Source organism: Bison bison, unplaced genomic scaffold (assembly GCF_000754665.1).
Source record: "Bison bison bison isolate TAMUID 2011002044 unplaced genomic scaffold, Bison_UMD1.0 scf7180017864376, whole genome shotgun sequence".
In the NCBI taxonomy this organism is placed as follows: Eukaryota; Metazoa; Chordata; class Mammalia; order Artiodactyla; family Bovidae; genus Bison; species Bison bison.
In genome coordinates this window covers 15,216,125-15,229,931 of record NW_011494948.1, presented here as the reverse complement: position 1 = coordinate 15,229,931, position 13,807 = coordinate 15,216,125, and the positions used below count along the sequence as shown (strand labels likewise).

At 37.3% G+C, this 13,807-nt stretch overlaps 1 protein-coding gene across 2 annotated transcripts in view; it reads left to right on the top strand.

The window, feature by feature from the left end:
• The window catches only part of PTPLAD2 (protein tyrosine phosphatase-like A domain containing 2), a 30,128-nt gene extending 16,690 nt beyond the window's left edge, over nt 1-13,438 (top strand). Inside the window, exons 4-7 of one of the 2 annotated variants that reach the window (XM_010857084.1) lie at nt 3,662-3,774; nt 8,126-8,232; nt 10,790-10,915; nt 12,079-13,438. In XM_010857084.1, coding sequence (XP_010855386.1) covers nt 3,662-3,774; nt 8,126-8,232; nt 10,790-10,915; nt 12,079-12,158 — 426 coding nt within the window. In that variant the 3' untranslated portion in view covers nt 12,159-13,438. Of the gene's footprint in view, nt 1-3,661; nt 3,775-8,125; nt 8,233-10,789; nt 10,916-11,195; nt 11,801-12,078 lie in introns of those variants that run through there. The other variant, XM_010857083.1, reaches the window with a different exon arrangement.
• The last annotated feature ends 369 nt before the right edge of the window (nt 13,439-13,807 follow it).

The following is a 13,807-nucleotide window of genomic DNA, read 5'->3' as shown; positions in this document are numbered from 1 at the left end:
TTTTGGGTGTTAGTTCTGCAAGGTCTTGTAGGTCTTCATAGAACCGTTCAATTTCAGCTTCTTCAGCATTACTGGTTGGGGCATAGACTTGGATTACTGTGATATTGAATGGTTTGCCTTGGAAATGAACAGAGATCATTCTGTCGTTTTTGAGATTGCATCCAAGTGCTGCATTTTGGACTCTTTTGTTGACCATGATGGCTACTCCATTTCTTCTGAGGGATTCCTGCCCGCAGTAGTAGATATAATGGTCATCTGAGTTAAATTCACCCATTCCAGTCCATTTCAGTTTGCTGATTCCTAGACTGTCGACATACACTCTTGCCATCTCTTGTTTGACCACTTCCAATTTGCCTTGATTCATGGACCTGACATTCCAGGTTCCTATGCAATATTGCTCTTTACAGCATCGGACCTTGCTTCTATCACCAGTCACATCCACAGCTGGGTATTGTTTTTGCTTTGGCTCCATCCCTTCATTCTTTCTGGAGTTATTTCTCCACTGATCTCCAGTAGCATATTGGGCACCTACTGACCTGGGGAGTTTCTCTTTCAGTATCCTATCATTTTGCCTTTTCATACTGTTCATGGGGTTCTCAAGGCAAGAATACTGAAGTGGTTTGCCATTCCCTTCTCCAGTGGACCACATTCTGTCAGATCTCTCCACCGTGACCCGCCCGTCTTGGGTTGCCCCACGGGCATGGCTTAGTTTCATTGAGTTAGACAAGGCTGTGGTCCTAGTGTGATTAGATTGACTAGTTTTCTGTGAGTATGGTTTCAGTGTGTTTGCCCTCTGATGCCCTCTTGCAACACCTACCGTCTTACTTGGGTTTCTCTTACCTTGGGCGTGGGGTATCTCTTCACGGCTGCTCCAGCAAAGCGCAGCCATTGCTCCTTACCTTGGACGAGGTGTATCTCCTCACCGCCGCCCTTCCTGACCTTCAATGTGGGATGGCTCTAGCCCATTAAAAAGCAAAGGTGAAAATGTCTCAGTGTGTCAGAACAAGGAATTTAGAATGACATGGTCTAGATTTTGCTTCCACATCTGTAGCAAGTCATTTTCACTTTGTAAAATGACTACAAAGAGCGCTTTCTTTGTAAAAGGCAGAAAATGGCAGTAGCACTTCCTGGGGTTGTTATGGAGATTAAATGAGATGGCATGTGTTTAGACACAGGCACAAAGTAACCAGTAATTTTTTTTTTTTTTTACCAATTTAGGAATATTGCCAACTATATTCTCCCATTGTCTTGCCATTGAATGGTCAAGATAGAGTTAAATAACCATCAGATAATTTGTTAATTAGATGGATATCGTCGAGGGGGTGATGGGTCTTCACATACCTGTATGGATGTGGTTGTGTTCAGGGGGCATGCTTATTGCCTCTCCTATGCAGCTGGGATTCCATCACCGATGTACCGCAGTCCCTTAAGTGATTATTTTCAACAGTGTTTCTTTGTGCAGCTCCAGCCCCTTGTAGGAGAGTCTTTTCCCTCCCTACTCATCAATTGAGGGGCAGCCTGGCATTACAACTCTGGAAGCCAGGAGACTCAGGATATATATGTTTCCAGGTCTGCCTCTAGGTTGGGCAAATCACTTGATTTCTCTGGTTCCCAATTTCCTTGTTTGTAAAAAGGTGGGGTTGGGTATGTATCTAGCAGGGCTCCTAGAGATCTGTCTTATCAGAAGTAGCTTATGTTCTTTGGTGGCTCAGATGGTAAAGCGTCTGTCTACAATGTGGGAGACCTGGATTCGATCCCTGGGTCGGGAAGATTCCCTGGAGAAGGAAATGGCAACCCACTTCAGTACTCTTGCCTAGAAAATCCCATGGACGGAGGAGCCTGGTGCAGGCTACCACCCATGGGGTCGCAAAGAGTCGGACACGACTGAGCGACTTCACTTTCACTTTATGTTCTTTATTTCAGTAGTCAGCCATGTAATTAGAACTGTGTTTGTGTGCACGCATTCATGTGTTTATCTCCTGAGATTTTGATCAAAAATTAGATAATTTTCCCAATTAGCAGACACTGATGAAATGTAAGATTAGGCAGTGCCTAAGTACTTGTTTGCTGCTAAGATCTTGTTATCTGAAGGTTGCTGTATGTCACAGCAGCAAGCTCGGGTCATTCAGTAATTAATCATTTCAGTTACGTCTACTTCATTACATAAATATGGTTAAGTCAAGAAACTAGAGCATTGAAAGAAAGATTAACAAAAGAAAAACTGCCAGGTAGGTAGCTTCCATCGATTGATTAAGGTTTGAATTGTGTCTAATTTCCTTAGCTAAGTAAGGGCCCTCTTGACTCACCAATGTGGTTATAAGCACGCTTATACAGCTTCTACATGTGAATTTCTGATCCTCTGGCCTGATATTGGCAAATTTTGGATTTCTCTGCACTAGGTGATTTTCCAGGACTAACAGGCTGTGATTCAAAGTCACAGATTATCCAAGTCTTTTCTCCCTGATCCACTTTAAAAATAAAGACAGCTACTGAAAGACACAAGTCAGCCCTCGTCTTTATCACTAATATGCTCTCGCAATCTCAGGGATAGTTTCCTGTGACCACTGTGAGGAAAGTAAAATATTCTGTTAAAAGCCAACAAAAATGCAGAATATACGAAGTATATTAATACAGCATAAGAATACATATATTTAGATTGGAAAGAGGAATGTGTATTTTGAGGTCAGTAATAGGAGCTAAGCCATAAGTGTGTGAATTCTCAGTGATTTACAAATGCTTACTGACTTGGAAAAAATATGAATTTGTGAATTCTTTTCACTTTCCACTAGCGTATGAGGGTTAGGATTATATTATTTCCCACCTCTCAACTCTCAACACCCCTGCACCACACCCCACCCCACCCCCCCCAAAAAAAACTATGGTGGCTTCTTGGTTGGATGAAATGGAAATTTCTTGGCCTGACATTCAAAACTCTTCACAAGCAGCATGTTTTCAGTTTTATCTCCCATGGTTCTGTTTGTGCACTTCCTTTCTGGCCCTCAGGGATGTTTTGGCCCCCAGCACAGCTGTGTTTTCACACCTCCACGTCTTTGCTCTGGCTGCTCCCCAGGATGCCCACTCTCCTATCCAGTCTACCTGATAAACCCTGTCCATTCCTCAAGATCCAGCTGAAATGTTGCCTGTCTCCATGTATCTCTCTGCATCCTTTTCCCACACAGTCTCTCCCCCACCTCTCCTCCCACACATGGCCCTTTAAATGACAGCATTATTCACACTGTGCTGTAGTGACTGCCCCACATTCTCTTACCGGTGCTGCCCTGTGTAGCCAGGATGAGGCTTTTCATTGTATATGTTGTCTTAGCACCTGATATATAGTGGACACCCAGTGAAAGCTTGTCAAAGTGAGTAAAACCATGTGTTCATGTGTCACAAGAAGGGACATGCTGTGATTCAGATGAAATATCTGTTATGTTTTTATCCATTACGTTCAATTTGGAGAATACAGAAAAAAAGAAACCAAAAAGGAGGAAATGAAATTCATCCATAACCTTACTCCCCCAGAGATAATATTAATTGTATAACATACATATTTAGAGTTAAAGCATATTTATTAAGAGGAACTTTGGTTTTTAAAATTAGAAAATTACCTACATGCTATACAGATGATCCTAATTCTTGACTTTGCTATTTCTTTTGTTAGCTCACAGAAAGAATAATTGTCCTCTTTATGGTGATCACCAGTCAAGAAGAAGTCCAAGAGAAATACGTGGTGTGTGTGTTATTCATCTTTTGGAATCTATTGGATATGGTTAGGTAAGGAGGCAAAATAACCTCTTAAAGCCAGATTACTTTCTACAGTGAAACCAGTATTAGTTGCCTGTGTTTGATTGCTCGGAGATAAGTACATGACCTCTTTTCATATTATTTTATCTTGATATGGAAATGTATTTTTTATGCTCTCCATAATGGGCATATCAAAGATAATGAAAACCTACCATGGTATTACAAAAGCAAATCAGTGCATTCAGGCATAACACCAATTGGGAATAAACCTCACAGCTGTTTGCTAATGAAAGGCATTCTCTGCAATTGCTCCAGTACATGTTACTTTAATAAACAAAGCCAGACTTTTCTATCATAGTCACAATTTACAAAGTTGGTTTCAAGAGTATTTTAAATATAGGGCTTTATCTCTCTGGGGTGAAAAACACACCTCCACAAACATGTGTATACAGCTCCAGCAGGTTCAAATAACTGAAGCTCGTTCATGAGCCCACTGGGAATCCTTGGACCTCAGGTTTAGAATCCTTGTCCTAGTTGGTGTTATGTTGACTTCAAAATTCTAAAGCTTTGCAATAAGATGAGCCTAGTAGTATCTCTACCAGCAATGGTGTAAAATAGCCTCTTTGCACAGTGGCTCACTTTGGAGAGGTTCCTAACTGCTACTTCTTGAGAACTGTCCCTCTTGCTGGAAAGACCTGGATGTGAATGGGTAACAAAAGTCCACAGCATTTTAGCAGAGGTTATATAAATTCTTTCTGTCAAAATCTTGGCTGAGTTAACATATTCTAAGTAGAATGATTAAAATGAAATATTTTGTTGAATTAAAATGACTATAATTCTTTGTTATATATAACTTAGTTATTTCTCACTTTTACCTGAAAGATTTGTGGACTTGGGACAAACTTTAGGGACTTTTATAGCCTGTGAGTTCCTGTTTATGAGACATGGAGCCTCATCTGGGACTGTGTCTTGCTTTCTTGTTGTTGTTTTTTTTTAATGTACATCATTTTTTAAAGTCTTTATTGAGTTTGTTACAATATTGCTTCTGTTTTATGTTTTTGTCCTTTGGGCCACAAGGCATGTGGGATCTTAGCTCTCTGACCAGTGATTAAACCTTCACTCCTTGCATTGGAAGGGGAAGTCTTAACCACTGGACTTCCAGGGATGTCCCAGGGAACTGTGGCTTTCTGATGTTTTATTCTCTGTATGCTCACTTCTTTCAGTATCAGTCCAGTCTCAGATAAGTTCAGTAGACCCATTAGAGAACAAAGTAGTTTTGGCATTGAGAGTAGTATTGTGATGTGATGGAAAGACTTTGGGACATAGAAGTAGAAGATCTCAAGATGAACCTCACCTCTACTACTTATGCTTGGACAAATCACATAATCTTAAAAATAACAGCAGTGGGATAATTCATGGACCTTAATATTTACCCTTTTAAAGTATAAAATTTGTTGGTTTTAGTTTATTCAAAGATATGTGTAACAATCACCACTATCTAATTTGAGACCATTTTCATTGCCCCCCAGAGGAGCCCCAAATCCATCAGCAGTCATGCCCCCTTCCCTCTTCCTTCCAGCCTCTGGCAACTTCTAATATACTGTCTGTATGGATTTGCCTGTTCTGGATGGTTCATATAAATGGAGTCACATGACATGTGCTTTTTGTGATTGGTGTCTTTCACTTAGTATAATGTTTTCAAGGTATAGCCGTGTTGTAACAGGTATCAATATTTATTTCTTTTTTGGCTGAATAATATTCTGTTACATCGATATACCAATTTTTATTCATTCATTTGTCAGCTGATGGACTTTGGGATGTTTCTACTTTTTGGTCAGGAGGAATACTGCTATGAACATCCATGTACAAGCTTTTGTGTGCACATATGTTTTCATTTCTCTTAACCTAGGAGTGAAATTCCTAACTGCTTAACCATATTGAAACTCTTTTTTTCCTGTGTAAAATGGGGGTAGAATTAACTTCCAAGTTTACCTTAGAATGATGTTTTGAAAAGCAACTTCCTGAAACTGATGAAAGTATCTGTGAAAACTCCACAGTAACATGATGGTTAATGGTGAAAGACTGATCTTTCTTCCAAAGATCAGGAACAAGACAACAATGTTTACTCTTGTCTCTTTTATTCAACATTACACTGAAGTTCTAGGCATGGCAGTTAGGCAAGAAAATGGTATAAAAGTCATCTACATCAGAAAAGAAGGAGTAAAATTATCTCAGATGATACAATTTTATGTTAAAAAATCATAAGGAATTCACTAAAAGCACTAGAATAAGCTAGTTCAGCAAAGTTGTAGAATACAAAATGGATATACATTTGACCCTTGAACATGTGAGGGTTGGAGTGCTGACTTTCTGCACAGTTGAAAATCCATATATAACTTTTCATATATAGAGTTCCTCTCTGTCTGCAGTTCTGTGTCTGGATTCAACTAACCAGCGAGTGTAGCACTGCAGTACTTACTATTGAAAAAAATCTTCATGTAAGTGGACCCACATAGTTCAAATCTGTGTTTTTCAAAGGTCAGCTTTACAAAAATTAAATGTATTCTACCCATTTTCAAGGGCCTATCCTAAAATAAAATTAAGGAAACAATTCCATGTACAATAGCATCTAAAAAGTACTTAGACATAAATTTAACAAAAGATGTGCACAAGTAGTGCACTAAAAACATTGTTCAGAGAAATGAAAGGAGATCTAAATACATGGAAAGATGTCCCATGTTTGTGAGTTGAAGACAATGTTTTTAAGATGGAACAGTTCTCAAGTTGATCTTCTGCATTCCAGATTCAATGCAGAAGTTGAGAAGCTGATCCTAAAACACATATGGAAACCTCAAGAAACCAGAGTAGCCAAAAGAATCTTGAAAAAGAAGAACATAGTTAGAAGATTCGCACTTCTCAATTTCAAAACTTACTACAAAGTAAAAAAAGTTGCACACATCAAGAGTGTGATACAGACATAAAGATATAGCATGGAATAGAATTGATAATTCTGAGATAAACTTCCGAATTTATGGTCAGTTGATTGTTGACAAGATGCCAAGATCATTCAGTGGAGAAAAATAGTCTTTTGGAATAATCTTTCAGTCAAATGATGCTGGGCCAACTGGATATCTACATGCAAAAGAAGGAATTCGGTTTGTTACTCCACACCATATATAAAAATTAACTCAAAATGGATTAAAAACATAAACAGAAGAGCTAGAACTATAAAACTCAGAAGAAGACATAAGGGTAAATGTTTTTGATCTTGGATTTGACAATGGATTTTTAGGTTTAAAACCCAAACCACAAGCAACAGCAAAAAAGAGACACACTGGACTTCTACAGAAATGATTTCTAAACATATGCAAAGATTCTTACCTACTTTTTTAATAAGAGAAAAAAACATCAAAGTAGTGAAATGCCATTTTTTCCTTGTATTGGTAAAGAACAAAAAGTTTGATAACATGATAACATGTTGGTGAGTGCTTACACTACTGATGTATATTATATATAGTGTATACACAGAGATAAGCATAGGCAAAGGATTTTGGAAAGAGTATATAAGAAACTGGCATTGGACATTGCCTCTGAGAAATGGAAGGAGGGTCCTGGAGTGAGTGAAAGATTTACTTTACTGCATTCATGTTTTCCAAGTTTTGGATTTGTTTTGCCATATGTATGCACTGCCTGCGCCAGTAGTTCTAAGTGTGGTCCCTGGGCCAGTGGCCTCAGCATCACCTGGAGCTTGTTTGTAATACAAATTCTCAGGTCCCTTGAATCAGATGCTCTGGAGATGCCTAGCAATTTGTGCTTTAGCAAGCCCTCTGAGTGATTCTGATGTATGCTTAAGCTTGAGAAATAAAAAGATATTGACTACTTCATCTGTTACATCACAAAGGCAGGTTTAAAATCACCTCCTGTACTCAACACAAGCTCCTAAGGCCCGTTATTTAGTTGTTTACACAGGATGGCCCATTTTAAAAAAAAGTTTTAAAATTATTTCCATAGATATTTATAGGTCTGTCTGTCTTAAGAAACTTAGCTGCTGTATAAAATGGGTTTGGCTTCCAAGTGAAATTGAAGTCACTATTTGAGGAAACTTGTAACTGTAATTTGCTAAGGGACAAGAGTTACATTTTTTCCTCTTTACCTCTATAATTATCTATGATCCACCCCACGAGACAAGCCAGACTGACATGGTTCCTCTCCATCCGTTTTTTTACCTCTTCTCCTGCTTACATTACAGGAAATAAAGTAAGGAATTTGCATGCTCTCTGGTTTTACCTTTGTATTCAGTTACAAAGTAAAGTGTTTTCTTCTCCTGTTATTTCCCAGACACCAGCAGCAAATGTTGATGAGCAAACTTGTCTCCTTTCAGGTACACTTACAGCATGTTGTCAGTCATTGGAATATCCTATGCTGTCTTGACATGGTTCAGTCAAACCCTGTGGATGCCAATTTATCCTTTGTGTGTTCTCGCTGAAGGTAGGAAAAGAGTGACTTTCTGTATTGTTTACTGACAAAGCAATAATGGTTCACAACACTTTCTGATGATTAAATTACTATTTTTGCCACTGTTCAGCTGACTCAGTGTTCTCTCTCCTGGCATACTTCCCTTGATGCAAAGAAGCAAAGCATTAAAAAGCAAAGTTAGAGGAGGAAGCAGTTCTGCACAGTAGACAAAACATTGGATGAGGAATGAGGACATCTGAGTGCAGGCCCTTACCTTCATTAACTCGCTGAGTTTTGGGTAAATCATTTAACCTTTCTGTTTCCTCATCCAAACGGGGTTTAACATTTAGTGACTCAGTGATTATTTTTAATGCATAGAAATTCAGTTCCCCCTAGCAGGACTAGCCTTTCCACTTACCAGCTATTGTGCAGCCTACTTTGCCAGAGACAATGAACTCTACATATAGATTAATCATCGGTTTCTCAGGGAAACATTTCTCAACTTCCTCATCTACACCAGTTCCCACTATGAGTCTCTTTAGTAAAACCTTAGCAGTAATTAGACATTTGCATGATTCTTTGATTAATATAGATTTCCCTGTCTAGTCTCTAAGCTTCACAGGAATACGGGGTTGTCTTTGTTTCTTCCTTCCTTTCTCTTATGAACCCAATGTACATAATCAATAAACAATGAATTATTAAATACAATGTGAAGTAAGCTGATTACTAGGCCTAAATGTAAAACTTAAGCTTAAAATCAAGTGGTTAAACATCTATTTGCAAAGAGCTTGAGGATATTTGTGGAATATATGCTTCCTTCTGTAATAGATTTAGGAGACAGGAAACTCTGAAACGGACATGATAAAAGTTTTTGAAAACCAAAGGCATAAAGAAATGAAGAGAGCACATGTTAAGGTAACTAAGGGAAAACATATAGAAATATTTAACATAAAATGATGGTGACATTGATAATAATTGTCAAGTATATATGATACCCACATGTTTTCTATCCACCAATGACCAGAGAAAAAGAGCTTATATTCTAGTAAATCATATTAAGTATCATCTTAAAATATGTTTTGTTTTCAAAAGGAAGAATTATTGAGTTTTGAAATTAGACTATGCCAAAAGAATCTAGAAAATCTTAAAAACCATAAAAAATGGATTGCACATTTATTTGAGAACAAAATCCCTCACTCATTGAAACATTTATTAAGTACCTTCATTTGTTAGATAATATAAAAATACTGTAAAGAATATATAAAGTAATAAAGTAGAAATATGACTAATATTTTCCTAAGAATAAAGGACGAATAAATATGTAGCAGACTTTTCTTTTTATTCCGTAATTGTAAGCCTTCTTGTTTCTTAGGAAAGCTTTGTATATGGTTGCTGTAAAATGCATATTCTTTTATTAAAATTAGATTCGTATACTTATTCTTGCAATTAAGAAAAGCATATGCAGAAACATTTTGAAAGCATATATAACAAAATATCGATAATGATTAATTCTGGGTGGTGGAATGTAGGTGACTGCAATTTTGTACGTTTCTATATATTTCCTTTTTTTTTTGGTGTCAAGTGCAGACTCTATGCTGATGCCACTGTCTGGCTATAAAAGCTGTAGGCACCTGACTTTTCCTCCATCTTTTAAGGAAAGAAATTAAAAATAATAATTTTAGACTCAAAATAAGTTGTAAAAATAGTGCATTGTTGCCATGTACCTTCACCCAGCTTACCTTGATGACAACATCTTACAAACCGTAGTACATTGTCTTTTTATCCCATGAAATGTTATTAAAGGTCTATATATGGGGTATAATTCCATAGAATATTCAACTCTTTATTTGACAAGAGCCTCCTCCTTCAAAGTAATTGGAGGCCAGCATTTCTCACACTATTCCTCAGAAGTTTTATTAAGTACTGCTGGGGATGGGGAAGAAGAAGCAGCTCTTCCAAGACCAGTTAAACTGAGGAAATGGGTGAAACCAGTTTCTTTATTGCAGAACTTGACAGAATCTCCATTCTACCAATGTGTGTTGTGAAACTCTAAGAGGAAAATATATGAAGCATTTTCCATGTTCACTCATCTATCACCACTACTTGTGGCTAAGAGGACAGGTATTTTGAGATACCATTTTTGGTACAAACCCCTATGTATAAAATAAATAAGCTAAAAGGATATATTATACAGACAGGGAATATGGCTGATGTTTTATAATAACTATAAATGGAGTATAGCCGTTTATACTTCACTATACAAAATCATGAATCACTCTGTTGCACACCTGAAACTTATACATCAACTATACCTCAATAAACAGAGAAACACAGTAAACTCTTTCTATGTAGGCACAATAAAATAAAACAAGGATAAAAATTTAGCAGATCCCACTGCTGTAATGGCCCTGCCAATCTGATCTTCAGTGCATTTCCACACCAAATTATAGCTTTGGCAAAAGGATTCAGCAGTTTTCACAGGATTGTCATTATCAAATTCAGAATATCCTTCAATTGTGCTAACATACATACATATCCATGTAGCAAGGTAAGAAGGGAAACCTTCATGATTCGTTTTTTCTTTAAACAGCATTTACCATCTATCAGTCGCTGCCTTATTTCGAATCATTTGGCACTTACTCCACAAAGCTGCCCTTTGACTTATCCTTCTATTTCCCATATGTGCTGAAAATATATCTCATGATGCTGTTTGTAGGTAAGTGGCTTTTCTGTTCTGTTTTTGCATTCTTCCTGTGCTTTTTGGTTTGTGCTGCCATCTACCTTGGTATCAATAGAAAGGTCTGTAAACGTGCAAGAGATGATAGAGGATACCTGGAACGATGACCTGGACCTTATTACTTATTAGTAAAGCACTTAGAAGTTATTTCTAATGGTTTTTGCAGGGCATTATGAGATCAAATATATCACTGTATGAACAAAAAGAGTTTTACTGGCAGAAAATGTAACTGCTTTGTGTATGAAATTTTCACCAACAGACACAAGCATCTACAAAGAAAATCAGGATGTCAAACTAAGTAAACTTGGCTATCTTTGGATTTCCCATTTGTATCTGTTTCTGATTCCTGTTTGTTTGGCCGTATGTGCTAGCATTTCCTAGCAGGCAAGTGGGAGTAGGTGCTAAAGACTCAAGAAAAATATATGGAGCTGAGAAAACCTGATCGATTAATTAATCTGTCCAGGAAATCGAGAAACAGACTTCTGTTGTTAAATTTTAGTTTCATCAGCTCTAACCTTCATACATCCTTAAGATAAGTATTACCTCTAGAAGATAACAACTATCAGGTATGTAAGAACAACACATAAAAAAGAAGACAAATGTGAAACTTTGGGGGGAATGGAGAGAGCTAAAGAACGGGGAAAAGTTCCTTCTTTGTAATATGCAGAACAGTAAGATGGAGGAATTTACTTCCCCTTCTTCAGAAGATCTGATCACTCTTTAAGTATTCTTCTTTGAGTCTCCTTTGCAAGTGTCCTCTTCCTGGACTCCAGGCAGTACGCTGTATTTCAAAACCATGGTTCTTTCCAAAGAAATTGTTGCTGCTGCTGCTAAGTCACTTCAGTCGTGTCCGACTCTGTGTGACCCTATAGACGGCAGCCCACCAGGCTCCCCCGTTCCTGGGATTCTCCAGGCAAGAACACTGGAGTGGGTTGCCATTTCCTTCTCCAATGCATGAAAGTGAAAAGTGAAAGTGAAGTTGCTCACTCGTGTCCGACTCTTAGCGACCCCATGGACTGCAGCCTACCAGGCTCCTCCGTCCTTGGGATTTTCCAGGCAAGAGTACTGGAGTGGGATGCCATTGCCTTCTCCAAAGAGATGGTTAATCAATCTTACTTTTGCCATTTTCTTCTCTACCTTAGGAATGTATTTCACCTACAATCATCTTTATTCAGAAAGACGAGACATCCTCAGAGTGTTTCCCAATAAGAAGAAAATGTGAAGCATAGCACTGGGATGTGACATGAGAAAGAAGAGGCTTGTGGAGTCAGCTGCAGGAAACACAACACAGGAAGTATTCTGGTGAACAGATATCTAGTATTTGACAAAAATCCATAACATGGAATAATTGCACTCCTCCCCAGAACTCTTGACATACACCACAGTCTGTTTTTCCCACACATTGTTTTTAGTTCATATACTCTTCACAACCTGTTTCACCAAAGCTGTGAATTTTACACAAGTTAAGTTTGTATTGTGTGAAGCCTGATTATTTTCCTGTAAAGTTAATGAGAAATAGGATTTTAACTGGAGTAGATTCAATTAAACTAAGAAACCAAAGTTGTTAACTTAAATGACATCTATTTACATCTATTTCTTTTCACTTCTGAGTTCCCATGTAGCAGCTAATCTGTGGGAGGGGAGTGGTGTGTAATATGCCCTGTACTTTTCTAGAATAGCCTATTTTATAGACTGATATCACTGTGCCCATAGTTAACACCCACCTTAAACATTAGACAAACTTGGAAAATAAAACATTTTTCCAAACACTGAAAGAGTATTGTTAATATTACACAAGTTGTTTGGACTTTGCTGTCTTAAAAGAGGACCCTGAGGAAAACAGAACAGACTTTGTTTCACAAATCATGCCCCATATTCCTTTCTTGGAAGATTTAATCAGGCCATATACATACCTTACACGGAGATAAAAGGTACACAAATATAATAAATCAATTTAAAGAAAACTGAGAACTAGTGATGCTTCAGATTATTACTGAATTATTGCTAATTACTATAAACCATATGTCATCACTTACAGTTTTTAAAAATGTTCCTTTCTTTGAAGATCTAAAATATATGTGAATAATTTACTAATAGAATTTTTGTACCTTCAGTATATCATTCATTTTTCTTGAAAGAATTATAAAATCTTATTATCCAGTAACTATGTAAAGTGAACGTGAAATCGCTCAGTCGTGTCCAACTCTTTGCGACCTGTGGACTGTAGCCCACAAAGCTCCTTTGTCCATGGGATTCTCCAGGCAAGAATACTGGAGTGGGTTGCCACTTCCTTCTCCAAGTAACTATGTGAGAAAGAGTACTAAATATTGTGTTAACAATAAGAACCAAGTAATGGGGATGTCATTATAATAATGGGTAAACTTATTTCCACTAAATAAAATATTTAAAAAGAAACAATTGAGTATTACTAAAGATAGTTGGTGTATTTATGTAGTTATAATTTTTGGAATTTTAAAATAAATGTTAAAATTATCCTTGTAAGAAGCTACATTTTATTTTGCTTTTGTTTTTATTGGAAGTACAGTTGACTTAAAATATATGTTAGTTCAAGTGTACAGCATAGTGACTCAGTATTTTTGCATTATTTGCCATTATAGGTTATTTTAAGTTAATGGGTATAATTCCCTGTGCCACACAGTTGCTTAACTGTTTCATTTATAGTAGTTTGTTAATTCTTTAACAAAGAATTTAACATACCCTTAATTTGTTACTTCCTCCAGTCCTTTCCTCTTTGGTAACCACAAGTTTGTTTTCTATGTCTGTGAGTCTGTTTCTGTTTTGCATATACATACATTTGCATTATTTGATTCCACATATAAATGATATCATAGTATTTGTCTTTATCTGACT